This window comes from Heterocephalus glaber, unplaced genomic scaffold (genome assembly GCF_053883595.1).
Source record: "Heterocephalus glaber isolate CG9 unplaced genomic scaffold, H.glaber_assembly_v1.0 deba00001481, whole genome shotgun sequence".
Classification (NCBI taxonomy): Eukaryota; Metazoa; Chordata; class Mammalia; order Rodentia; family Bathyergidae; genus Heterocephalus; species Heterocephalus glaber.
The window spans coordinates 51814960-51842939 of NW_028258317.1; the positions used below are offsets into that span (position 1 = coordinate 51814960).

At 45.7% G+C, this 27980-nt stretch overlaps 1 protein-coding gene across 1 annotated transcript; it reads left to right on the forward strand.

The window, feature by feature from the left end:
- Positions 1–1321: 1321 nt before the first annotated feature.
- On the forward strand, positions 1322–22593 carry Fxn (frataxin). The gene is made up of 5 exons (XM_004838179.3): positions 1322–1514; positions 5696–5793; positions 8454–8574; positions 16130–16227; positions 20893–22593. Exons 1-5 carry the CDS (start codon positions 1347–1349, stop codon positions 21041–21043), a joined length of 636 nt encoding a protein of 211 aa, XP_004838236.1. The 5' UTR covers positions 1322–1346; the 3' UTR covers positions 21044–22593.
- The last annotated feature ends 5387 nt before the right edge of the window (positions 22594–27980 follow it).

Below are 27980 nucleotides of genomic sequence, written 5' to 3' on the forward strand. Positions count from 1 at the left end.
TTAACCAAGAGAAAACTTGTTATCCACTGTAGAAGATGGAAACCAGATCCCTCTCACTCTGTACAAAATATCAACTCAAAACAGATTAAAAACCTAAATGTTAAACCTGAAACTTTGAAACTGCTGGAAGAAAACATAGGGGAAATGCTTCAAGATGTAGACACAGGCTGCTGGGTATGGTGCCTCACGCCTGTAATTCCAACACTCAGGAGGCTGAGGCTGGAGGTTGGAGAAGTTTGAGCACAGACTAGGCAACACAGAACCTGTCCCAAACAATAAAACAAACAAAAAATTTTAATGCTGGGCAGAAGGGGGTGGCCAGAGGAACCCTTACACATTGTTGGTCAGAATGTAAATTAGTCCAGCCACTGTAGAACATGGAAATCAGTATGGAGGGTCCTCAAAAAAACTAAAAATAGAACTACCACGTGACCCAGCTCTACCACTCCTAAGTACATATCAGAAAGAAGTGGAGTGAGGATAGTACTGGGAAATCTGCCTACCCGTGTTTACCACAGTTTAATTCACAGTAGTTAAGCTATGGAAGCAATCTAGGTGCCCACTGGCAGGTGAGTAAAGAAAATGTGGTGTGTTTACACAATAGAGCCTTAAAGCAGGACAAAATCATGTCATTTGCAGGAAAACCGATGAAACTGGAGATCATAATGTAAACTAAGTAAGCCAGACTAAGGAGATAAGATCGAAGTAGGTTACACACAGGGATGGAAATGCCAGAATGAAACCCATTACTGTATCATAATCTGCAATAATAAAGATTAAAAATGTATCGAACAGTACCTAGCATTTATTATGCACTTACCAGGGTCCAGTCCACATTGCAAAAATTTTACAAGGACGGACTGATTTTAGCCCCACAACCACCCTATGAAGTAGAAACTTATGAACTCCACTTTACAGAGGAGGAAGAGAGGTTAACTTTACTACTGGTCACCTTGCTAGTAAGTGGGCAGAATCGGGATATGCGCAGCACACACTAACGGAGGTGACCCGATGTGGGCAGCCCAGCAGTACCAAAGCCTGCACCACACAACGCCTGCAGTTCTGCAAGGCCGGGTACCAGGCCAGCATCCCTGAGGTCAGGACCTCAGTAAACACATCCCTGGTGCGGCCAAAGGGTGAGCTCTGTGCTTTGCACAAATAGGGCTCTACGTTTTCGTTAAAGCATAGTGCAATGTTAGGAAGTTCTTTCTGGTCTCTCTCTAGCAGTTTCCCCCCAAAAGAGAGAACCTAGCGCGGGAGCCCAGCCGGGGCGCCCGCGGCCCGTGGCCACCAGGTGTCGCCGCAGCATCCCCACGAAGGGCGGAGCGACCGCAGATCGCAGCAGCATGTGGACGCTCGGGCGCCAAGCAGCCGCCGGCCTGCTGCCCCGGACGGTGTCGCTGAGTCCGGCCCAGGCCCGCGCCGGGGTCCCGCGCCCAGAGACGCTCACGCGGTCCTGTGGTGGCCCAGGCCTGTGCGTCCGGACAGCGGCGGGATATGCGCCGCGCCACGCCGTGAGTACCCACACCCGGCCGCACGCCGGCGGGGGAGTGCCGCGCACGCGCCGGGGATACCCGGGCACGCGCCGAGGACGTACGCGCATGCCCTGTGGCTGAGCCTGGCGACCGCGGCCTTGCTGTCTGGGTCTCCTGCGTCCCGGTCGCGTTTGGAGTGACTTCCGCTTCCTAGAGAAGAGAGGGATGTTTTGTCTTGGAACCCAACTGCGGGGGAACGGCCCGGGCAAAGGCAGGGCAGATGGACGGGGTCAATTCTAAGGGGTCTGTGGCTGTCTCGAAGGTTGTCAGTTGCCTTTGTGAGGACTTGAGTTTAAGTAGTATTGATATGTGACATCTAGTATTCAGTGTTAATATAATGTCGTGTTATCTAATATGCATACGTATATTATGTGTATACGTAATATGTAGGGTGTGTATACGCCACACACACACACACACACACACACCCCATGTTTTCAAGCCTGGATTTTGGGCGGGGGGGGGGGGTTCGGTACCGGGATTGAACTCAGGAATTTGAGCTTTCCAGGCAGGCGAGGCACCACTGAGCTAAATCCTCGGCCCTCATCCCTGGATTTTATGAACCAACTCCTTTGAGCAGATGAAAGTGTCAGGGCTGGGCTGGGGATTTGGCTCAGTGGCGCTGTGCTTACCTTGCAACGAGTTTGATCCCTGGTACCAAAAAAAAAAATGTCAAGGCTGCCGAGTGGCTAGAGTCCAGCTTTTGGAATATGACCAACTTTCTTTCCAAATTCTGAGAGGCTGAGACAGGAGGATTGCTAGTTTGTTGTTTTTTGTTTTTGATACCAGGGATCGAACTCGGAACCTTGCGCTTTCGAGGCAGGCAGCGGAACCACTAAGCTAAATCCCCAGCCCAGGATTGCTAGTTTGAACCCAGCCTGAGCAACTTAGCAAGATCCTGCCTCAAAATACTATAATTTTTGTTTTGGTTTGGTTTTTTTGTTTTTTTGGTACCGGGGATCCAACTGAGGACCTTGCTCTTATGAGGCAGGCATGGCACCACTGAGCTAATTAAATCCCTGTCCCTCCAGCCACAATTCTGCTGTCTTTATTTTTTGTTCTGACTTCCTAGAGGACCCAATCCCTGTCTGTGTATTAATTTTTTTTTTTTTTGTACCGGGGATCGAACTCAGGTCCCTGTGCTTTCGAGACAGGCAGCGTAGCCACTGAGCTAAATCCCTGGCCCTGTGTATTAATTTTTAACCTAACTTCGCTGCCTGTAATAATAGAGCCCCCCAGGGTTTTATTCTGAGCACAAAACAAAAAACAAAAAACAAAAAAAAGTCAGTTGATAAAGACTTTCAGTTCTAGAGGCTGGAGGTGTAGTCAGTGGTAGAGCACATGTCTAATGTACCTAGGCTCAGTTTGTTCCCCATTGCTTGCAAAAACAAAACAAAATAAGACTTCTACCTCTGGCTGTGAATGAATAACTTGGATTTGACCAACTCTTCCACTAAAAACACCCAGAGCTGTATAAAATGTAAAAAGAAAAGACTTTTTCAAAGTGATGGGAAGGTATCAGAAAGACGGAGACAGCTAGGATTGGAAGGGCTGGGATCTTAAAGAGAAGGGAAATTCCTCAAGGGGAACCCGACATTCTCATACTTTCTCCCCATATTTTGGGATTGATTGGACTCGCAGAGATGCCCTACTTCCTTTGTGGCACAGATTGTGGAGCCAGAGAGCTTGGAGCCAGTCCCCACCCCTGCACTTTGTACCACTGTTTCTCTGTGACTCCTGGGGAGCCCCCCTTCCGTGCTCAGTTTGCCCATCTGTACAGCACATGCACAGTCCCTCGTTATTCTCAGGTTCTGTACTTGTGGAGGTGCCTACTCACTGAAGTTTATGTTACCCCAAACAGTGCTCCTGGCACATTGGCACTCATGCCACAGCCATGTTCTGAGTCCCTGGGACCAGGTTCCCAGCAGAGGTCAAAGTGGGTTTCCTCTGCCTGTCTCAGCTCTCAAGAGTGTGATTAAGTGGCCTTGTGCAGGTCACTGCGGATACAGCCCAGCGGTACACTGCTTGTGTAGAATGCGAGAGGCCCTGGGTTCCATCCCCAGTACAAGAAGGAAAAAAGGGAAAGCAGAGTGTGGTGGCTCATGCATACAATCCCAGCACCCTAGGAGGCTGAGGCAAGAGGATTGCAAGTTCAACCCCAGCAAGACAAAAATTTTAAAAGGGCTGGGGATGGAGCTCAGTTCCCTAGTACCATGAAAACTAATTAATTAATTAAGTGGGCCCAAGCCTAGTGCTGAAGAAAGCACAAGGAGACTGATACATACCTTACAGAGAAAATCCACGTGACAGATCCACTTCACTCAGGTGTGGGTTACAGTGCTGTTGTCCCAAGTTCAGTGTTAGTGAATGAGCAGTAAATAAAATAAGGTGTCCTTAAGCAGAAACACAAGTAAACCAAGGTTCTCTTTTACTCCGTTGGTGAAGCTGTTTTGGCCAGAGGTTTGCAGGTGTCTAACTCTGTGTTCCCCTAGGAATAATTCACTAATTGGGTGTTCATAGCAACTTTCTAGGACCTGACTGTTGTGAATGACAGCAGCAGTAATACTGCCCTTCTAGGATTACAATGAAGCTAAATGAGTCCATGGCAGTGCCCAGCAAATAGACACCCTCTTCTCCTTCAGAGCCACCCTCTTCTCCTTCAGAGCCGCCCTCTCTAAACTGACTGTGCTCTGCCTCCCATGTCCCCTCTGTTCACCTTCAGCTCTGTGCCCTCCGTCACCTTTCTGACCTTACCTGGTGGTGCTGAGGATTGAAGAGCCATCCTGATCTCTGACCACTGCCATGGCAACCAGAATGACCTTTGGAGGCCAGGAACCTTAGCACCGACCTCCTCACGCCCTCCAATGCCTTCCTGGGGGGAGCCCTGCTGGCTCCTTCCCAGAGCCCAGCCGCCCCTCATGGCTCCCAGCCTCACCTCCCCACCACCCTCTCCTCTCGGACAGCACCACTCTCTCCAGCTCAGCTCATGTGTGTTTCATGCCCCTTGGTAACTGGTCAGTGGGTTGTGCACAGCACAGCCTGGTAATAGCTCAGACCTGTCCCTTGGTGACCAGCAGTTAGGGATGAAGAACATCCACAGGTCTCGTTCTGCAGCTATTGGCAGTCCCAGCCCTCATCTACACTTTGGCAGACTTCCACCCCTTGCTGTTTTTTGTGCTTTGCTTAATCATCTTGGAGACATGGTGGGATTCTCCCCTGCCTCCCACAAACCACCTCCCCCTGAGTAGCCTGTGCAGTGATGACCAGTCAGACCCCTGTCTGGATGGAAATGCCCTGTGTGCCACCAGCCGTATGTTGCCAAGGACACTTGAAATGTGGCCAGCATGACTGGGGAGCTATCTTACTTTATCTCAATACATTTAAATTTCAGTAGCTACATGTGACTCACGGCTGTCCCATTGGACAGCACACACTTAGAGACTGGGGAACTCATTGTAATGTACTATAGAAAGGTAAAGAACAATTTCCAAAACATTCTAGCCAGGCCTAGTGGTTCACACTTGTAATCCCAGCACTTTCAGAGAATGAGGCAGAAGACCCAAAAAGTATGAGCCCAGCCTGGACAACTTAGCAAGACTCAGTAAAAAATTAATCAATTTCAAAAAAAGCGGGGGGTGTAGCTCAGTGTGAAGACCCTGGATTCAATCCCTAGTATTGCAAAGGGGAGGAGAGATTCCTGAAAAACTGTAACTGGCTAGTGTGTGCAGAGCCCTAGGTTTAATACTCAGCACTAAAAGAAAAAAAGTCCCATGGTAACTTTTTTTTTTTGGTACCGGGGGTCAAACTCGGTTCCTTGTGCTTGCAAGGGAGGGGGCAGAACCGCTGAGCTAAATCCCTTGCCCCCATGGTGACTTTTTTAACAGTAGTAGGGATTGAACCTTAGGGCCTTTACACGGAGCTATATCGCCAACCCTTTTTTTTACTTTTTATTTTGAAACAGTGTAAGTTGCCCAGGCTGGGCTTGAACCTATGATTCTCCTGCCTCTGCTTCCCAGGGTGCTAGGATTATAGACATGCGCCACCATCTCCAGCTAACATAGTTCCTCTTTAAAGCAAAAGTAGTAATATATAAATCATGTATTACTGGATCATAATTAACTGATAAATGGTAATGTAATGTTCTTAACTTTGCGTTTTAGAATCTAAACCTCTACTACCTCAACCAGATTCTAAATGGTAAAAAGCAGAGTGTCCATTTGATGCATTTGAGGAACTCAGGAACTTTGGGCGACACAGGGTAAGATTAAAACATCTTTCACCTCACAGAGATCTCCTCCTCTCTCACTACCCCTTTTCTCTCTTGTATGGAACCTGTTTCTCTCTGAGACCAGCTGTCATCGGCATCTTTCCACATCTCTGAGACCCATCACATTATCTTTAATGCAGTAGGGACAAGTTATATGGCTGCATCATAACTCATTTAACCCATCCCTTAATATTGGACCTTCAGGTTGGTTCCAGAGTAGTGTTATTTTCATTAGTATCCTGGTCAAGATAGGCCACGCTGCTGTAACAGACAGATCCAAGAATGCAGTGGTTCAAACCAGAAATGGTTTGTGTCACCCTCTCTGCAGGTTGTGGCTGGTGTACAGCATGCACTGTGCAGGCAGGCTCAGCAATCATCTGTGACTCCCTCTGCCTCCACTTACGTCTCCTCACATCAGTGCCTGTCTGTCTGCTTCATTGTGGAGGTCAGATCACCTTGTCCACATTCCATTCAGCAGAAAGGGCTAGAAGTAGCACTTGTCCCTCACCCACATTCCAGAAAGGACTTAGTCACATGGCCCTAGCTCACTTCGAGGAAGGCTGGGAGTGTCCTCTTGTGAGTGTCCTGGAAGAAATGGGCAGGAAGCTGTGAAGCTGTCCTGCACTGTTGAGTCTACCCTCTGCCAACTGTCACCTACAGGATTCTCCTTCCCAGCACAGATGTACCCCAGCAGCAAGGGAGTCAAGCAAGGGCCCATTCAGTTCACTGAAGCCACTGACAGCAGGGAGCAGGATAAGTGCAGTAAGAACTCCTATTCAGAGAAGAGGTGCATCCCTGCCCCATGGCAGTGATGACATCCCCCTGGGCAACCTAGGGACAACCTCGCCCTGTCCTCTCGAGCCCTGGCTTAGCCTCTGGGCGGCTCCTCTTTGTCTGTTATCCTTTGGCTGTGCAGGCAGTGGGAAGTCTTTCCAGCCTACTTCTGACTGGCAACAGTCTGGGTCCGAAGGCTATTTTAGGGCTCTCATAGGCTAACCTAGGCCAGGCTCATTTTTCTTTGTTAATATGGTTTTCCGCAAAACCTGGTAGACTTCTGATCTGTTTACCATTAGCCAGTCCCGGGTGTCAGTAACCACATCCAAATGTCTTCCCTGGGTGGAAGCCTCCAGCTACTGTATTTCTTTGCATGCCCCCATGCCCAGCTCTGTGAACATAAAGGAGGTACCCTGAGGTCTTAAAAAGAAAAGCGTAAGACTGGGGACCAGTCTTGAGTGCCCTCAATTTAATTTTTACAAAGAAGCTTTGATCCCTTTTCTGGCTTAATGGAAGGTCTTTGTGTCCAAGGCCTTAGACTCCTTTGACTTTTCCATCACCAGGCAGCTATTGATCTTGAAATGCTCAATTTCACTGCATCTCCTTGCAAACATGCCATTTGTCCCCTGGCTCACCATTTCTTGTCACACCTGCAAAAAGCAGTAGGGAGCCACCCACAGGCAGGGACATTGTAACTCACAGCTGCACACTCTGTAGCCATACTGTTGGCCCTGCAAGTTATCACAGACACCAGACTGACAGCAGGCTTTGCGTGGCTTTCGAGGCCCAGGAGCCCGGGAGCTTCTCCACCACCTCATCCTGTGTTCCTGACTCTCGCACCAAGTCCCAAAGGTCGTGCCGTGGACTGCACGTTTGGGTGTGTGCTTTTATGGCCAACACTCCCAGCCCCTGCCTCTGTACCCCAAAGACCCTCCCTGTGGCACTGTGACAATGAATGAAGTCTTTGCAGGATGCCCCAAGTCCAGCTCCCTCCCCCTGGGGTCCCTTGTGGCCTCTCTGAAGACCTCTTTGTCCTGCTGTGGGTCACTGTGCTGTCAGGGTGCATCTGCCGTGCTCTTGGCTCTGGACCTGATTCCGGGTCAGGTGTGTCTCTCTAGTGTTCCCACATCCCTCAAGACACATAGCAGCCAACCTCTCCCGTTCTCTTTGTCTCGCCCTCTAAACATCCATCACACTGTACCAAGGCAACCCCTCCCTCCAGAGAACAGCCCCCAACACTCCAGTCAGTCCCAGAGCCTGCCCCACACTGTCCCCTTACAGTAGGGGACAGGATGGGCAAAGGAGGGACAGATGGCCAGAGTTTAGGTCTTGGATTAATTGTCTGACAGCCACTGGTGCTTCACTTTCACCCCTTGGAAACTCATATAATGGTATTTGGTATATAGATATTTGATAGATAGGTATAGATATGTATGCGATGGTATTTGGTATGTATCATAACCTGCAGATACATTCTCACAGGCACAAAAGCTCTTAGATCAAGTATAAAATAAAATACAGCCATACATGCCAGTATGGAACCATTTATAAATATGAAGTGAAAAATGCAAGGTGCTTCATTTGTGTATTTAAAAGAGCATAAAAAAATAAAAAATTAAAAATTAAAAAATTTTTTTAAAAAAGAGCATAAAATTCTAGAAGGATGCAGAAGACCATATAGTTGCCTTTGGGGATGGAGACTGTTTGGAAGAAAAGCTTATATCTCTGGGTAACCGTTTTCATGCTATTTAAATTGTTAGTCTGTGCATAGTGGATATTTCCCATCGGTGTAAAGATAAAATAAATGCATGACCTTTTTATTACTAAAATCGAGTTGTTTAGTAATCTTGTTTTTGATGGTTTTGTCCCCCCCACAGCACTCTAGATGAGACTGCCTATGAAAGACTAGCAGAGGAGACACTGGACTCCCTGGCAGAATTTTTTGAAGACCTCGCAGACCAGCCCTACACATTGGAGGACTATGACGTCTCCTTTGGGGTACCTCATGGCTTATTTCAGTTACTCTGTTTCCTCCCTAAGGCTTGTAGCTTTTGGATGAAATCATAGAATTATGTCAGTCAGCTGACAGATTAAAGTGGTTGAAATGGTGTTGGATGTTGCTAGGGAACACTGCATAGAGAACAGACTCCATAGGATGGAGCAGGCAGTGAAGTCTTGGAGAAGGTGTCAAGCCTGTCGTAGGGAAATAGGTGGGGGAAATTAGAAGTAAATGGGCCAGAAAGGACTACATGCCTCCTACATGAATTCACTGGTTGCTGTCACCAATAGAAAATGCAGCGGTGTCCAGCCAGGACTGTAAAAGTGTTTATGAGCCAGGCATGGTGGCACTTGCCTGTAATCCCAGCACTCAGAAGGCTGAGACAGAAGGATCTCTACGAGTTGGAGACCCTGTCTCAAAAAAAAAGGGCTGGTGGTGCACATTTGTAGTCCCAGCACTCAAGAGGCTGATGCAAGAGGATCACAAATTGGAAGCCTGCCTAGGCTACATAGTGAGTTCAAGGCCAGCCTCTGCACCACATAGCAAGATCCTGCCTTAAAAGGGGCGGGGGGGGGGGCGGGGGCGGCAGGGATTTAGCTCAGTGGCACCAGGCCTGCCTAGCAAGCGCAAGGTCCTGAGTTCTATACCTACCCGTACCAAAAAAAAAAGTAAAAATTAAAAATTAAAAAATGGGTGTGAAGAGAGGCCTGGAGGGCCACGCTGCTTGGGAACCCTTCCAAACAATCTTTTCCACCTGACCATCCATGCAGTGATAGGAGGTGGGAAATCATGGGCCTCGTCTGCCCTGCATCCCTACCAAGGCTGTAACCACTACAGGGACACCAGCTCTCAGGCTAAACTCTGCTGTGTCTGCAAACATTGATTAACAAGCCACAAAAACAGTCACACAGCCTATTCGTCTAGGGTTAGTGAAGCCCCAGCTTGACCCAAGTGGTTCGCATGAGTGTTTCATTAGAAGCAAATATGCCAAATATGTTCTAGCAACTGGATTATTTGGTTTACCTTGTTGAATTCATTTTAATCAGATGACAAACCTTCTGCTCAGTGCCGAGTCTCAGAGCCTTCCTGAGTCCTATCCCCAGAGTGTCTCTCAGAAGAGCGTTAGGCTGCTGGGCTTTCCAGATTCCAATACTCTTTCCTGTAAAGAAAGAGGTACCTGTATTTTTCTAGCTAGGCCATACATTGTATCACTACTTACTGGGAAAAAATTATTTCTAACAAATTCCGTATGATTAGCAGACTCTCAAGTGTGGATTTACAACGCTAAAGGTATTTAGTGACTGCCTGTACAGTTTGGACTTGTAATTAAGCACCTGAAATGCTAACTATCCTGGGGTGTGAATTCCTGATTAGAGCTCTTCAGGTGCCAATTGATATATTTCTGATATAAGGTAAATCAAAAGGCATGTTGCAGACAGTGCTCCTTGGCCACAAGGACACTGTCCCTTCTTTGATCTCAGTCTCTAGAACAGTGTGGCCCACATACTTGTCCAGAACGTGGTTTCATTGACGCCAATCAGCATTTTTAGATCTCTTACTAACTTCTTACTGGCCAAGCAGACGGAAGCAATCATTCCAATAAGCCCAAGCACGTGTTCTTCAGTCCCCTCCCTTTGGAGTGGGAGGCTTGAGCAGCATGTTAGCTGTCTGTCGTAGATCTGGTGGGCCAGGTAATGGGTGAGCCTGATGTCTGGGTCCAGGCCTCACCCTTGCTGGTTATTAGAAGGAACACCCACAGAGCTGAAAGCACTTCCATTTACCAGGCAACCAATGAATCTGCTGCACTTGACCCAGCAAATGTGACTGTGGGCTGCTAGAATCACCATGATATTTGAACAATTACCTTCAACGTCTTCAAGTTTTTTTTTTTTTGGTACCGGGGATTGAACTCAGGACCTTGCACTTGCCAGGCAGGTGTGTCGCCACTGAGCTACATTCCCAGCTCCCTCTTAGATGTCTTTTTTTTTTTTTTTTTGGTACTGGGGATCGAACTCGGGTCCTTGCGCTTGCGAGGCAGGCAGTGAAACCACTGAGCTAAATCCCCGGCCCCTCTTAGATGTCTTAATAGGGATTTGCTTGTTGCCATGTTGTCACTAAATTGGCAATGTGTTACTGCCTCAGAGGAGAGGTCTCCTAACATTTCTTCTAGTGGACCAAGCCCACTAGAAGAATCTGATGGCTGTTCTGGACCCTCTCCTGAGAAACATTTCCACACTCCCCTGTGAGCACAGTTCACCTACACAGTGGGGGCTGTTAGCCTGCAGGCCCACTTTTGGATCCCAAATTAAGGCTCCCTGCTCAGAGGCCACACTTTATTGAATAAGAGAACAAATATATGGCCTCCTGGAGTTAAATTTCCTAAGAATTCTAACCTGAGTTACCTAACTTCTTTGAGCCACAGGTTCCTCAGCTATGATAGGGAGGCATTAACCCCTACTTCTTCAGGTTTCTGTTAGGATTACTCAGAACAACATAGGGCTGGACATGCAGCTCGGTCGTAGTATGCTTAGCAAGCATTCAGTCCCCAGCATCATAGAACAAAAAACCAAAAGTGCTTCATATTCATTAGCCTTACTCCTTAAGGGGAAGTCACACATATATAAAGCCTCCTGACTCGTGTCTTTCCACAAACAGGCTGGGGACAACAGTAGTTGCAATTTTTGCGTTTATAGTGCTGATACTAACTAGCAGGAATTAATAAGCCTCAACAGCTGGGCCAAGGTCTGCTCTCATTGGCTGGGCCAGGGCCTGGTCTCATTGGCTGGTGCCAGGGTCTGTTCTGATTGATTCTTTTTTTTTTTTTGGTACTGGGTATTGAACTCGGGACCTTGCGCTTGCAAGGCATGATTGGTTCTTATTTCTCAGCAAGTGCTCAGTATTTTCCCTCTCCTGAATGTCCTGTGCTTGAGTGTGCCCACACTCCCCAGGCAGATTGCCTGAAAAAGAATAATAATAATGAATAAAATGCCTTCTTCAGGCCGGGGATTTAGCTCAGTGGTTTCACCGCCTGCTGTGCAGGTGCAAGGACTCAAGTTCGATCCCCCGTACCAAAAAAAAAAAAAAAAAGCCTTCTTCGTATTATCTACTTGAAGACAATTCCAAAAGCATAAATGTACCCCAGTGAACCAGTATGGTCACTGGTTTCTTTGGTTTGAAATAGCTTCTAGCTTCAAGCTCCGTGGGAAGAGAATCAGATGACTTGTGGTGAGCAAGCAATGGGAGAGTTGTGTTGCGATTTCTACCTGATATAACTTTGCCCTTCACTTTGGCAGACAGAATCTCCATGCCTGGTCAGCACCTGCCCTATCACCTTTTGAATGTCCCTGTATTCACCCAGAAATGTCCTTTTGTATCCTGCTCACATTTTGCTGAAAGAGTAAGAGTTGCTAGACACTGGATATGCTAGAACGAAAGGCAACATTCTTGTTCCCGAGGTGGGGCAGGGCACTCTGATTGATTGCAGGGAGCACAGTGCTAAGGTGGTAAGAAACACAAGAGCTGTGGGGACCCAGAGCCTTCCCAGAGACACCTGAGCAGGACTGGAGCAGATTGGCCCATTGACTCGGGGGGGGGGGGGGGGGAGCAGGTGAGCTGTGAGAAGGTACCAGGTAGGGGAGTTTCAGAGCTATAGAGTTCAAAGGACTCTCACTTTTGTTTTCTGTTTGTTTTTGGTGCTGTGGATGGAACCAGGGCCTTGTGCATGCTAACCAGTGCTCTGCCACTGGGCTACACCTACAGCCCTCTCATTTGTATTATTAATATGCTTTTCATGGAAGAGTGGGCTATTCCTTTTTTTTTTTTCTGCCTGGTGGGTATTGAGCCCAGAGCCTTTGCACTGAGCTACATCCCCTGCCCTTTGTTATTTTTTATTTGGAGACAGAGTCTCACTACATCACTTGAACTTGCAATCCTCCTGTCTCAGCCTCTCAGAATGCTAGGATTACAGCTATGTCTCACTGTGCCCAGCTGAAAAAAAGTTTGTTTTAAATAAACTTACATACAGTATATTTCTTGCCCTCTAAAAATCACATTTAGAAAAGAATCCTACCACAGCAATATATGTGCACCCATGTTCATAGCAGCACAGTTTGTAATAGCTAAAGCTTGGAAACAGCCCAAGTGCCCATCAACTGGAAACTGGATAAAGAAGATGTGGTTTTTTTCAAAATAGAGTACTACTCATCCATAAAGAACGAGAAACTAGAGACATTTATAGCTAAATGGATGCACATTGAGGCGATACTCTTAAGTGAAATAAATAGGACACACATGTATAAATACCAAATAGTTTCTCTAGTGTGAGAAACTGAAAGTGTAAATAAGGATTAAAATGATTAAAATGAATAATTGATAATTTGAAATAGGAAGAAAAGGTCCAAAGGTGTAGGGGTGGTGGGAGGGGAAGGGGAAGGGGAAAGGAAAGAAGGGAAGGAAAAATTATGAGAAAAGAGAAAAATGGAAATGAAATCTATGTAAATAAGGAAGGGTGGAGGGGGTGAAGGGTGCACAGGTAATGGGAAAATAAGAACCAAGATACATCATGTTCAGGTACAAACACCCAATGATAAATGTAAACAAATTGTGTACCTAAAATGTACCAATAAAAGAATTTAAGAAAAATAAATAAACTGAAATTCAAAAAAAAATCACATTTAACTTGGCATGGTGGTGGCACGTGCCTGTAACCCCAGCACTCTGGAAGGCTGAGGCAGGAGGATTACAAGTTTGAGCCCAGTCTTTGCAATTTAGCAAGACCTTGTCTCAAAATAGGAAAGGGCTGGGGTTGTAGCTCAGTGCAAAGGCTCTGGGTTCTGTCCCCAGTACCATAAATGAATGAATGAATGCACTTAAGGGGCTGAGAGTGTAAGTCAATAGTAGAGCATGTGCTTCACATGCAAGGTGCCGAGTTTGGTGACCAGCACCAAAAAAACAAACAAAATGCATTTACAGTTAGCAGCTTCCTGGCATGGTGGCACCTGCAGGTAATCTCAGCATTTCATAAGGCTGTGGCAGGATGATCACCATTTGAACCTAGCCTGGACACTTAGTCACTTAGTAAGACCTTGCCTCAAAATAAAAAAGGGCAAAATAAAGTAAACAGCCACACTAGGCACAGTGGCACACACCTATAATCTCATTGCTCTGGGAGGCTGAGGAAGGAGAATCACAAGTTTAGCCCAGCATGAGCAATTTAGCAACTTAGTAAGACTCGAAAAATAAAAAAGGGCTGAAGATGTAGTTCAGTGCAAAGGCTCTGGATTTAATCCCCAGACCGACCCCCCCCCACCCCTGCCATAGCAGCCAAGTCAAATCACAAAAGAAGAAATACTGCTTGCTGACATTCATGAGATAATCAAAAGTAGTCAAAATCATAGAAACAACACCATAAATACATAGTTTTATTTGTCCATTATAAATAAATAAAGGAAATAGGAACACACTTGTAATCCCAGCAGTTGGAAGGCTGAAGCAGGAGTATTGTTTGTTCGATCCCAGTCTGGGCTGCTTTGTCTCAAAACATAAGCTGGACATACTTGTAATCCCAGCATTCAAGAGAATGAGGCAGAAGGATTGCTGCAAGTTCGAGGCCAGCCTGAACTACATAGAGAGACTCTGTCTGCAAAAAACACCAAAAATAAATAAGAAATAAGTAAATTTTAAATTTAAAGTAGGCTGGGTGTACACACCTGTAATCCCAGCAGTTGGGAGGCTGAGGCAGGAGGGTCACAAATTCAAGGCCAGCTTGGACAACTTAGTTAGACCTTGTCTCAAAAAATTAAAAGGAGAGGGGCCAGGGATTTAGCTCAGTGGTGCCACCGCCTGCCTCATAATCAGGACCCAAGTTCGATCCCCGGTACCAAAAAAAAAAAATTAAAAGGGCTGGGGATTTGGCTCAGTGCCACCGGGCCTACCTTGCAGGTGCAAGGTCCTGAGTTGGATCCCCAGTAGCAAAAACAAAAAATTTAAAAGGGCTGGGGATGTAGTTCAGTGTAGAGCAGCCCTGGGCTCCATCCCCACTAACACAAATAAATAAAGTAGTCAGAATCATAGAAAGCAGGAATGTGGTTACCAAGGGCTGGGAGGAGAATTAGTAGGCAGAGTATAGAGGTTCAGTGACACAAGAAGAAAAGGCTTTAGAGATGTGCTGCACACACTGTTAGTGTGCTTGGCACCCTTGAACTGTGTGCTTGGAAATGGTTAACATGACAGGACTGGGGGCCAGGGATTTAGCTCAATGGTTCCACCGCCTGCCTCGCAAGTGCAAGGTCCCAAGTTCAGTCCCCTGTACCAAAAAAACAAAAACCAAAAACATGACAGGACTGGGGTGTGGCTTAGTGGTAGACTGTTTGCCTCGCATGCAGAGCCCTTGAGTTCATCCCAGCCCACACACACACAAAAAAACCTAGTAGTGTCTCCCTTCCCCGTCCAAGCCTATCCCCTATATCACTGCTGTTACAGCCTCCTGCATTTAAATCCCTCTCTGTTTGTGAAGACTGTATCTGGAGAGTCATCCTGGGACCTCTGATTGGAGGAGAGCTCCAGAGGAACAGAGAGAGGCCACCCTGTCCCACCTGGCTCCCTGTTCGTACAGCCTTTCCTTTCACACCCTGCCCATTCAAGAGTGGAGGCCAGGGGGTAAAGGGCTCCTGTGTTTTCAAATTGAAATGGGCACTTAGGGGCAGAGATGGGCCCACGAGTCTTTAGGGAATTCAAGGCTCTTTAGAGGAAAATGAAGCCTTATCGGAGGGTCTGAGGTACTGTCAGATACATGGGAAGGATCAAAAAATAACAAATGTAGGCTGGAGTTGCAGTCTTCTACCTACTTAGCTAAGGCCATTGGTCTTCTAAGACTAGAAAGGCAGGCATATTGATGGCTTCCTTTTCTTTTTTTTTTTTTTTTGGTACCGGGGATCAAACTCGGATCCTTCTGCTTGCAAGGCAGGCGGCGGAACCACTGAGCTAAATCCCCCGTCCTGGCTTCCTTTTCTTTCTTTTCTTCTTATTGGACTTGTCACATCCAGTGCCTGGGTGACAGTGTACTCTGGAGTTGGTATCTGTGTTTGTAACGTCCTCCAGCCTGCTCTGTTGGTGGTTGGGGGCAACAAGCCAGCAGTCACATTTGGCAGGGCTGAAACCTCAGATGAGGCAACCAGTTCTCACTTCGCCATGCTCACAGGGTATAGGAAAAGTGCTAGAGAAGTCAGCATTATGATCAGTCTTATTCTGATCCTGAGAGCAGTGTTCTTCCTACATGATCTCCTATTTCTAAATACTAAAGACTTTTTCCTTTTTCAGTGCTGGGGATGAAACCCAGGGCCTCTCCTGCTAAGCACATGGCTCTGCCAAAGAGCTACATTTCCAGGCCCATGAAGACATTTCTTTATGATACATATTGCATGTTTGTATACATGAAGAGTGTGGAGAGATAACAGAATACAAAGCAATTATGGCAAAGGGCTGACTTTGACTTTATTTGACTTTTTATTTATTTGACTTTATTTTCTTCATGCTCTCTTGCACCTGAACTCCTAGAGTGGCGTCTTGACAGTTAAACTAGGTGGAGACCTAGGAACTTACGTGATCAACAAGCAGACCCCAAACAAGCAGATCTGGTTGTCTTCTCCCTCCAGGTAAGTATGGAGGTCAGTATCTGTAATGATTAAACTCCTTTAAAATGTGACATGAGGGCCAGGGATTTAGCTCAGTGGTTCCGTCGCCTGCCTTGCAAGCGGAAGGATCCGATTTCGATCTCCGGTACCAAAAACAAAATAAAATGTGACATGAGCCAAGTGTGGTGGCACATGCCTGGAATCTCAACACTCTGAGAGGCTGAGCCAGAAGGATGAAAAGTTCAAACCCAGCCTTGATAATTTAGGGTCTTAGTGAGACATTGTCTCAAAAAAAAATTTTTATTTTTTGGTACTGGGTATCAAACTCGGGTCCTTGCTCTTATGCAGCAGGTGGCAAAACCAATGAGCTAAATCCCCGTCCCCTCAAAAAAATTTTGAAAGACTTGAGGATGTATCTTAGTGCAAAGGCTCTGGGTTCAATCCACAGTACCATTACAGTTAATTTTTTAAATATGGTGTCATGAACCATTTGATATGGGTCAGCCTCCATGTTAGTATCTGTAAGTGGCCCTTTCCTGGAGTTTTTTTGTTTGGTTGGTTGGTATTTTCGATTTTTCGAGACAGTGTCTCTCTATAGTAGTTCAGGCTGGCCTTGAACTCACTGTGAAGCCCAGGCTAGCCTCGAACTCGGGGCAGTCCTCCTATGTCAGCCTCCCAAGTGTGTGCACCACCATGCCCAGCTCCTGGTGTTTTACAGCTGTCTCGCACTGCTCTGAGCCTTTACTCTAGATACATAACCTCCATGCTGATAACTTGGCTATAATTAGCAGGCATCAGGATGTTGACAAGATCCAAAGAGAAAAGTTTATAACTTTTCAGAACTCAGCCTAGACAATTTCTATGAAAGAGAAAATGATTATTGCTCAGGAACTGGGAGTGTAGCTCTGTGGTAAAGCTCTTACCTATTATCTGTGAGGCTCTGGGTTTGATCCCCAGCACAGCAAAAACAAGCTCATTTTAATATGGCAGCATCTGAACAAGTTGTACTTTGTCTTATTTTTAGCATCTCAGCCAAAGTTCCGTTGCATTCCCTGGGCAGGGCTGAGCTGCAGGCCTTGTGAAGGTGCGACAGTGGCTGAAGTTGCTTCTCCAGGGCATCGGTCTCTCCTGCCTCTCCCGCTCATGGGCTTTCAGTCCAGAGAAAAAAGCTTGTGTTCAGACAGTCTGCGCCTCACAGCCAGCAGCCTGCAGCTTGGCTGCTCTTGAAGTGGTTGGAAGAAAGGGAAAGAGTGTTACCTACCAAAAGCCCTCAGCCCACCCTGCCCGGATCATTCATTAGCACTCCAGAGAGAACATTTAGATTGAGCATCGGGAAAGGCAAAACTATAAGCAATATGGAATTCTTTGAAAGACTAATTGTATTTGCAATTTTTTAAAAAAGAATAACCAAGGGACATAGCACAGTGGTAGAGCCCTTGCCTTATATGGAGCCCTGGATTCATCCCCAGTACTAAAACAAACAAAAAAAGTATATACTAAAAGTATATACTACTAGATAATTATGACTTCCTAGAAATTCCAAGAGTATGTTCTTAAAATCTGTAATTAATGTGGAATACTGAAAGGAAAATTTACTGAGTACCCACTATTGTCGCAGCTACTATATTTATAAATAAATAAGTATTCTGCTTTTCGTATTTGTCCAGAATACTTTTCAATTGGGCATGATGGTGTATGCCTGTAATTCCCGCACTCAGGAGACTGAGGCAGGAGGATTGCCATGAGTTCGAGGCCAGCCTGGGCTGCATAGTGAGTTCTGAACTACACAGCAAGACCCTGTCTCAAAAAAAAAAAAAAATACTCTTCAAAGATGTTATGATTTAGATCCAAAATGTTCCCTAAAGTCTCCTGTCTGGAAAATGATTGATCATGGGAGTGCTGTACTCATCGGTGGATTTATCCATGGATGATCTCAGTAGCTAAATGTGTTGTTTGGAGGTAGGACTGAGGTGGGACTTGGAAGGGTGTATTCTCCTGCCTGGCTCCTGCCATCTCTCTCTGCTTCATGACTACTGTACAGTAAAGAGCTTTCCTCTGCCTTGCTGCTTCTGCCTTGGAGCTGCAGACCATGGACTGAATCCACTGAAGCCATGAGCCAAAATAATTGTCTCCTCCTTTAAGTTGTGGATGTCAGGTACTATGTCTCAGTGATGAGAAAGCTGACTATCACATTAGGGCTGGGTTTCTGATTTTTTTTTTTCTTTCAGTTGATAGCTTTTCAGGACCTGTGGGATTAGCATCTCCTAGTCACCCTGCCCACCCTGAGGAAGTCGTAGGGTAAAGGAGCAGTCTGGGGACTCCTGGGCTCAGAGCCCATGGGCAACATGGAGGGGATGGATGGCTACCTGAGAGCAGATTCTGAGTACAAGGCCAAGGAACATTTTTGTTGTTTGTTTGTTTTTGTTGTTGTTTTTATACAGCCCAGGTGGTTTATGTTCAGTAGTTTGTACACATTAAGCAAAAGTCCTGTCAATTTGATTTTTCCCTCTTCCTGCGTTGTTGAGCATATGTTCAAACCCCAACATTTAGGCAGCAACATAGAAAGCCCCCCCCCCTTTTTTGAGACAAGGTCTCACTGTGTAGTTCAGGCTGGCCTCAAACTCATGGCAATCCTCTCGCCTCAGCCTCCTGAGTGCTGGGATTATAGGCATGCACCACCATGCCTGGCTACCCACCATGCCCAGCTACTACATAGAAACGCTTGATACTTTTTTTTTGGTTGTGGTGGTGGTACTGAGGATTGCACACAGTGCCATCTCACTGGCCATCTCACCGAGCTACATCCCAGGCCTTTTCATTTTTCATTTTTTTATTTTAACGCATGGTCTCAGTTAATTGCCCAGGCCACACTTAAATTTAAGCTCCTCCTGCCTCACCTTCCCAGAGTGCTGGGATTACACATGTGTGCCATGTGGCTCCTGATACTTTTATAGCCTAGATTAAGACCCTTCACATCAACTCCCAATTGCCAGCCCTGCCCCACCTGTCTCTGGAAATGCTCCCTCGGGTACTCTGCTCTGTGCCTGCCTCCGTCAGGGCGTCACTGTGTATCATTATAATCTGCTCTGTCCACCCTCTCCGCTAGGCCATAAGGAGGTAGGATTTGAGACTCCGTCATGTACAGCTGGTATAACAGTTCATGGCAAAAACCAGCTACACATTTGTCTACACAAATACAGTGTATTGTCAGTACTGTATTACATTACCATGGAGAACTGTGGCAACTGACTTATAAAGGGAACCAGCTTATTTCGCTCGGAGTTTGGGAGTGTCAGAGTCCAAGATTGGCCTGGCGGGGGTGAATGTGCTACAGCCTCTTGTAAGGGTGGCACATCATAGCAGAATCATGTGAAGGGGTGACCATCACATCTCAGGACAGGAGGTAGAGGATGAATAGGGTCCCATAATTTCTTTCATGGGCATACCACCATCAGCTTAGGGTGTCCCACATGCCTCTCCTCTTTAAGGTTGCACAGCACCTCCCAGTACCACCATCCTGAGGACCAAGCCCTATATCAAGGACACATCCAACCCATAATACACAGCATTCCCAAGGTGAAGTCCATGTGCCATTTTTTTTAACTAAATGAGCTTGAGGTAGATGAACTAGCCCATCCAGCTCTTAATTTGACAGATTTAAATTTTAATTTAATTCCACCGCCTGCCTCGCAAGTGCAAGGTCCTGAATTAGATCCCTGGTACCAAAAAAAAATTTTTTTTAATTTAAAAAGGTATTTTTAAAAAATAATATTTTAAATGGTTGCCAGGGCCTGGGAGAGAATTGGAAGTAAACAATAGTGTAGGTAAGGGCCAGGGATTTAGCTCAGTGGTACTGCGCCTGCCTCTCAAGCACAAGGTCCTGAGTTCGATCCTTGTTACCAAAAAAAAAGTAGTGTAGGTAAGTCACAATCAGTCATGTCAGTGATGCAAGAATGGTCAGGATTTCACCAGGCATGGTGGCACACACCTGTAATCCCAGCTCTGGGGAGGCTGAGACAGGAGGATCACTGTGAGTTTGAGGACAGCCTGGGCTACATAAGTGACTTCAAGGTCAGCCTGAACTACATAGTGACCCTTTCTCAAGAAAAGAATGGTCATGATTTCATAAACACTGCTCCAAGACAACAGGTGCCATATGGAAGGTAGGAAAAGTGAGAAATCAGACTGTGATGTACAGAGACTCATCAGTAAGGGTCAGATGATTTCCTTTGCAGAGTCCGTCCTGTGAGTCCATCCTTACTATCCTGTGAGAAAATAAATTCCAAAGGGGGAAACACTTACTTGCCTTGTAGTTTTAGAGATGTCAGTCCATGGTCGCATAGTGAGATAGCACATCATGGTGGGGAGCTCATGGCAGAGGATTCTGCTCACCTCATGAAGGCAAAGAGAGAAAACGGGCTCAAGTCCCAGTGTTCCCTCAAGGGCACACCTCTAGTGACCTAGCTCTCTTCCACCAGGCCCCGCCTCCTAAAGGTCCCACCATCCTCCCAGTAGCACCACAGGCTCGTGTCGAAATACACGACCTTTAAGGGACATTAAAGACCTAAACAATGTTCAATCCCCAGTACCAAAAAAAAAAAAAAGAGGAAAAGACCCAAACCATAACATAGTGGTTCTCTGATTGGATGTCCACATGGACTTACTGAGCATTTGTTTGTCTTCCAGTGGACCCAAGCGCTATGACTGGACTGGAAAGAACTGGGTGTACTCTCACGATGGCATATCCCTCCATGAGCTGCTGGCCAGGGAGCTGACTGAAGCCTTAAAAACCAAACTGGACTTGTCTTCCTTGGCCTATTCTGGAAAAGGCACTTGATGGCCCTCCAAGTTTTAAAGATGTTAAATGCTGTGAGGCCAAGATCCCAGCTTCCTTCTGCAGCTGAGTGTCTTTTTTTCCCCATTCCTCCTTTTGAGGGCAGCCACAGAATGTGGAAGGCTCTGTGAAAAGAACGTGTTAACACCCACCCTGCCCCAGAATCTGATTTTTAATTTCTACAGGATTGTTTTTGATTGTCTGATTACCTCCCTCACATGATACATCTTATCTTCTGTAATGTCTTATTTCCATACCTTAATGCAGTAATAACCTTACCAAAAGAAAACAAAGAAAAATCCCAGGAGGAGAAATGAATTGTCTTCATTCTTTGAAGGATTTACTGCAAAAGCCACATGAAGAGCAGCCAGCCACCCTCAACGTTCTGTTTGAAAATGAGACTCACTGAAGAGTAGTTTTTAAATGTCCTCATGCCTCTTCCAAAGCATACACATTTCTGAGCCCTTTGATATTGTCAAAAGAAACTCAACTGAAGACTATTCCCACTTGTGCTTTGTGACTGTTAGGATATGATCTGCATTGCGTTATGCAGAGGACCTTGTGCTTTTGCTTCCATTTATTTGTATATCTATGCACTCACACACACATACTGTGTGTGTGTGTGTGTGTGTGTATACTTTTTTCTTAGTTTGAAACCCCCAAAGACAAAACATTTTTCCATAACTGGAAGGATGTAATACAAGCAGTGTTGTGAAGCTGAGAAGGTACATTATAAATATGAAGGGCCAGGGCCAGGGATTTAGCTCAGTGGTTTGGCTGCCTGCCTTGCAAGCACAAGGTCCCGAGTTCCATCCCTGATACCAAAAAAAAAATGAAGGGATAAACAGGAAAGAGATATATTCATAAAATAACAGTGGTTCTGGACTGCACTGCAGCCCTGAAGCAAGTCTTATCTGTGCACACATTCCCAAAGTCCCTAGACCTCTGTTTTCTCCTCTGTTAAGTAAAAGAATAGAATTGATCCCCAAAATTCAGACAACCTGTCTGGCAACCCAGTGGGCCACTTTTAATTCCCACTAGTTAGATGAGATGACTGTCATCAGTTTTTTAAGCAATAAAATAAACATATTGTTGCGGTACTGATTTGGAATTTTGGTTTAAGTTATGTTGAAATACTAGCTGTCCATTATGCCGTCATTGTGTTAAGCCTAACACACCATATACTGTTTTAAATTATACATGAAGCAACAAGACTCCAGAACATAAAACTGACCCAGAGTTAGGGTTGGTTTGGTTTGGTTTTCTTTTGTGATGGTACTGGGGATGGAACCCAGGACCTCTGTATGGACCCACATCCCCAGTGTTTTTTGTTGTTTTTTTTTTAGACACACTCTTGCGTAGTTGCCCAGGCTGGGCTTGAACTTTTGATCCTCCTTAACAAAGGCAATCCATGTTATAGAGCTGTTAAAACATTGAACACGAGGGCCAGGGATTTAGCTCAGTGGTTCTGCTGCCTGCCTTGCAAGCTTAAGGGCCCGAGTTCAATCCCCGGTACCCAAAAAATAATAAAAATAAATAAATTATAACCTTTTTTTTTTTTGTACTAGAGATTGAACCCAGGGCCTCGTGCATGCTAGACAAGCACTCTACTATTAAGCTACATTGCCTGTCCTTTTTTATTTCTTATTTTGAGGCAGTCTTGTTGATTTGCTCAGGCTAGCCTCAAACCTGCAATTTCCCTGCTACAGTCAATAGCTGAGAACACAGATATGTGCTGCGACACCTGGTTTTTAATCCAAACTTTAAAAATTTAGCCCACATTCCTTTGCTACTTACTTGCTTACTGACACTAATTTCAGTCTTATCTGCAAAATGGAGATCTGCAATATGTTGAACCTGAGCCACATGCAAAGCATAGTTCTATTACAAAATACAACTGCCATTGTGATGTGCATAGCATAATTTTTTATTCAAATTGGGGATGTTCCCTCTTTTTTTTTGGTACCAGGGATCAAACTTGGGTCCTTGCGCTTGCGCAGCAGGTGCCGAAACCACTGAGCTAAATCCTCAGCCCCTTCCCCTCTTTTTGTTTTTTTTGTTTTGGTGCCAGGGTTCCAACTTAGGACCTTGCGCTTGCAAGGCAGGCAGCAGAACCACTGAACTAAATCCCCAGCCCTGCTTTCCCTCATTTTTATTTGTCATCCTCAGCCTTGAACTTGCAGAAAGCTTGTCTTGCTTACCTTGTGATGGACTATTTCCTAGACAGCTTCTCCTCTGCCCTGTCATGCTTATATTTTATTCTACCTTTTGTATCCATTCCAAACATACTTACACCAACTGTAAATCCAATAGTTTGTATTAAGTAGTTGTGCTACACCTGCCTCAAATTCTGATGAACCCCATTGCCGCCTCTAAAGGAAAACTCATGTCTGTAAAAGTGAAGTGCATGTGGATTGATGATCCAAGTTGCCAAGGGAAACTGGCTTCCTCCTTCCAAGGTACACACGAAGATTAAAGCACTTTAGTTCATGTCCAGTAGAATTCTTGGCATGGATTTATCTTTTGCAAACTAAAAGCTGCATGACAGAGAAAGAGGGGAGGAAACCTCCCCTTTATATGAAACCTCATATAAATTTACACTGCTTTTCCAAACAATTTCATGACTGTCTTTCTGTATATAGTTAGAGTAAGAAATACCTTCAGATCCTTGGTTTGACTTAATTAGCCAGGGTCCTGGGAGTACTTTCTAAGATTCTGATTAATGGCCCCTTTGGAATGTGTGAAATGGCACTCATTTTTATCCTTCTGTCAGCTACAGAGACAAAATCCAAGCTCCAATGTTCTATCTTCCCTTGCTGTATCATTTAAGAAATAGGACACATCAGAATAGATTTATTGGACTGTTTATTAGCTGAAGATTTATTCAGACTGTTGAGGAAAACACCTGCACCCAGCAGCAAAATTGGCCCCCAGGATTTTCTTCTACTGTGGAAAGTCAAGCTGCTTTTTCTACGGTGAAGAGAAAAGTCAGAGCTCTGAGTCTCCTTCCAAGTTTAAAGGCTGGGGAAGACAGACTACTGCCATCCAATCCACGTGCTTCTCTTTGATCGGTGGGACACTAGGGGTGCCACATCTCTTTTTCTTTTCCTCTCTTTCAAAGGATTTGTTTTAGAATTGCTTGAGTCTGAATTCAGTGATATCCTTGGACCAAGAAGCTGTACTTAAGATTTTTGTGTTTAGAAGAATTTTGCTTCCTGTTTTTTTTTTTTTTTTTTTTTTTGGTACCGGGGATGGAATTTGGGTCCTTGCGCTTGCGCAGCAGGAGGAGAAGCCGAGCTAAATCCCCGGCCCCCCTGCTTTATTTTTATAAGCACTGCAACATTCAATAGACAGTCATTTTTTACCATCTGTGGCATGTCTAAAACAAGACAGAAAAAGTTAAAATCTAAAGAATAAAATAGAGGATAAGCTGGTCATGGTGGCGCACGCCTGTGACCCCAGCACTGTGAGGCTGAGGCAGGAGGATCACAAGTTTCAGCCCAGCCTGGGCGGTTTACTGACTTAGCAAGACCCTGCCTGGGTTCAATCCCTAGTACCACAAAGAAACAAAAAATTAATATAAATATGAAGGGGAGGGGCCTGAATATTTAAAATTCCTCATTCGCATAGGTCTTGAGTTACAATCACATTCATCTCTGCTAAAAGAACTGTTTTGAGTCAGAAATGCTGTATTTTATAACTGTAGAGACTGAACTTGGACCTGAGCTTGGAGATTTCCAGGCACTGCATGAATGACAGGCTCTGTGCCAGACAGCTGGCCCATACTGGCGTGGGTCCTACTTGGCTTGTGAAAACTTTATAAATATCTCTGAAACCCAAACTTCCCACTTCTCAGAAACCAATTGTCTTAATCTGATTCTTAATACTTTTTTAAACCAATTCAAAAAACTTCTCAGCAAGATTACGTGCACGTCTGTTGCCTGTGGACGGATACAGAGAGACCAAGTATGGCTATGAATGAAGCCCTGGTGGTCACAGAAGCTGTGAAAAAGGCCCGGACCAGCTCTGTGCTTTGGGGACCCCCCGGGTTACAGCAACCTGAGGAGAGTGTGAGTCCATCAACTGCTGATGACTGAAGCTCCACTCATCAGCCTCCAGCTCGTTTTTACCCATTTCACCTGCTCAAGCAGGGACACCACTTGCTCGCTGCAGTTGGCTTCACAGAGAAGTGTCTCTTGTCCTCTGAGGCCTCTCCAGCTCCTCCTGCTCCCTAGGTGCTAGGGGATGAGGGAGGGCCAAGGTTGAGGCCCTGAAAGCAGACCTGATGACAGGACTTCCACAAGGACAGGGGGAAGGCAGCCATTTCCTCTCCAGCAGAATTCCCACTTCCCTAGTGGCTGTGGCACTTTCCTCAAAGTCCTGCCCCTATGCCTGCGGGAACAGCCTCCTTACAACTGCCAGGATGATAGTGGGCCCTGGGATGCCACATGTCAACCTCAAAAATTTTGAGGTTTTTTTTTTTTCCTTTTGTGGTACTGGGGATTGAACCCAAGGCCCTGACACTGAACTACATACCCAGCCCCTTTTTAAATTTTGTTTTTTTTATTTTGAGCCAGGGTCTTACTGAGTTGTCCAGACGGGGCTAAAACTTGTGATCCATCTTCCTCAGCCTCCCAGAGTGCTGGGATTACAGGTGTGCACCACCATACTCAGCTGATCTCCATATTTGTAGCTCCTGTTTCTGCCATGTTAAGTGGAGAGGTAGCTAAATTATATAGAAAAAGAGACTGTTGCTCCTCAGTTACATTCCTTGCCTACTCCCTTCTACAAGGCTAGTTGAGTTTTTTTCAAAGGGAAGTAGCTTAAGTAAATCCTAAGAGAAAGAAAAACTTTTAAATCTCCAATGATCAAAAGTAATAGAACCAGATAAATTTAGCATTAGGATTGCTATGTAAGGCTGTCCAGCCTGTGCACTGCACGACTCAGAAACCAGTGTTTACAGAGAGATTACCATAGCTATAATGCAATGTGAACGATATCACTTAGAGCCACACAAACTGTACAGAGCATATCTACCTGATCTTGTAACCAGTGCTGCAAAATGGATTTAAAAGTTACATTTTTTTTTTCCTTTAGAAACTAGTGGCTTCTCCAAACTTCCTCAGCCCTGGGCATAATCAGCTCCCCCAGCTCTCCTCAGCCCAGATGAAGGGACAGAATACAAAGAGGCTGGCACCAGGGGGCAAGCGCAGTTTCATCCCCTCAGGCAAGGTAGGAGAGGTCCTGGTCCAGGGAGGACACAGCTGTTTCTCCATCCCCTACCCACTGTTCACTGCTATAAAAAAAAACCCATACACTTGTACACAGTGAGATGGTGATTTGAGCAAGAGTCCTCCATCTCCTCAGAACTAGCTTTGAATAAATGTACTTTTTCATTTTTCTCCCCAGAATAAACGGGCTCCTTTATTTGGTCATCAGTGAGCAAATGAACCAGGCATGTGGACCTAAGTGGTCGCACCAAGCCTGCTAGGATTTACCTTGCCTGCCGGTCAGCGGTTCCATAGGGATTCACCCCACAGGCCCAGCTGAGGTCTTCCCATTCCCACCTGAGTTGCTGCACAAGCTTCCTTGCTTGTGTATCCTCTGTTCTTCTCAGACCATCCTGCTCCCTGCCTCCAGAGGAAGCTTTGAGGGGGCACACAGTTCCTTGGGCCTGTAAGACCTTAGCCGGACCAGGTCAGACCTGACTGAATTCCAGATTCTGAGTGGAAACTTGGGCTCCTGTGTCCTGACTCTGCACCGAGGCTTTGAGTGTGTGCTGAGGCCCATACTCTGTCCTCTGCTCTAACCATTTTACATCCCCAGGTCCCCGTGCTGTGTCACAGGGCTCTGAGACTTGGCCCCTATTGTTTCCTGTTGGTCTTTATTCCCCACTCTCCCTGGGAGTAGGGTTATTTCACCTTAAAAAACATTCTTGGCATGGTCCTGGTGGTCTCTGTGTGGGCTCAGCCTCTGTCTAGACACCTTGACTGTTCCTTGTGCTTGACACTAATGGAAACAGGAATCATGTAGCCTACCTTTCGTGTCTTCTGCTGGGAATGCAGCCATGATGACAATGCATATACCTTGTGTCTGCTGGAGCCCCAGCACCTAGCACAGATCTTAGCATGCAGCTGGAGCAACTTGATGCCCTGTGAATGTGTTCTAATGTATATTTACCAGTGTTGTCAAAGAAACCCAACTCCATTCAACAGATGAATGGATAAAGAAAATGTAGTATTTACACACAATGGAGTACTACTCTGCCAAAAAGGAAGATAAGCTTCAGTCATTTGTGGGAAAATGGATGCCCCCTGAGACCATAATGTTAAGCAAAATAAATCAGACACATGAGCTTAAATATTGCATTGTTTCTTTTATATGAGAAAAACTCAAAATACAAACAAAGAGAAAAATAGAAGCTAGATAATAGAAAATAGGAAGATAGTGTTGAGTCTGAGGTGAACACCACTAGGATGAGCAGCTAACTGGGATTATAAACGCAGCACCAATAATGAATTAAAGGGACGGAGTTTAAGAAAGGAAGACACTTTAGCCAGGCATGGTGGCTCACACCTGAAATCCCAGCACTCAGGAGGCTGAGGCAGGAGGATCACTGCAAGTTCGAGGCCAGCCTGGGCTACATAGTGAGTTCAGGGCCAGCCTGAACTACAAAGGTCTCAAAAAAACCGAAAAAAAAAAGAAGGAAAGAAAGACACTTTATTTGTAAGGAGGAAAAAGCAAAAGACAGAAAGCTGTCTTGAAGAGGGGGAAGGAGGTCTGGAAAAGATGAATTCCCCTGGGCCCTTTGTCTCTAGCCTGTCTTATCAGGTTTTGCAGGACGCTTCCTCCCTGGAACTTGTGACAACCTGATTGGATTGCTGGGTTCACTTTGGATGAATCCCAAGCCACAAGACCCTAACCCAGGCACCATTGCCTG

Coding starts and splice junctions, on each gene's coding strand:
- Fxn (XM_004838179.3), top strand. CDS start 1,347: ATGTGGACGCTCGGGCGCCAAGCAGCCGCCGGCCTGCTGCCCCGGACG. Junction 5,794..8,453: donor GGAACTTTGGGCGACACAGG/GTAAGATTAAAA, acceptor TCCCCCCCACAG/CACTCTAGATGAGACTGCCT. Junction 8,575..16,129: donor ACTATGACGTCTCCTTTGGG/GTACCTCATGGC, acceptor CTGAACTCCTAG/AGTGGCGTCTTGACAGTTAA.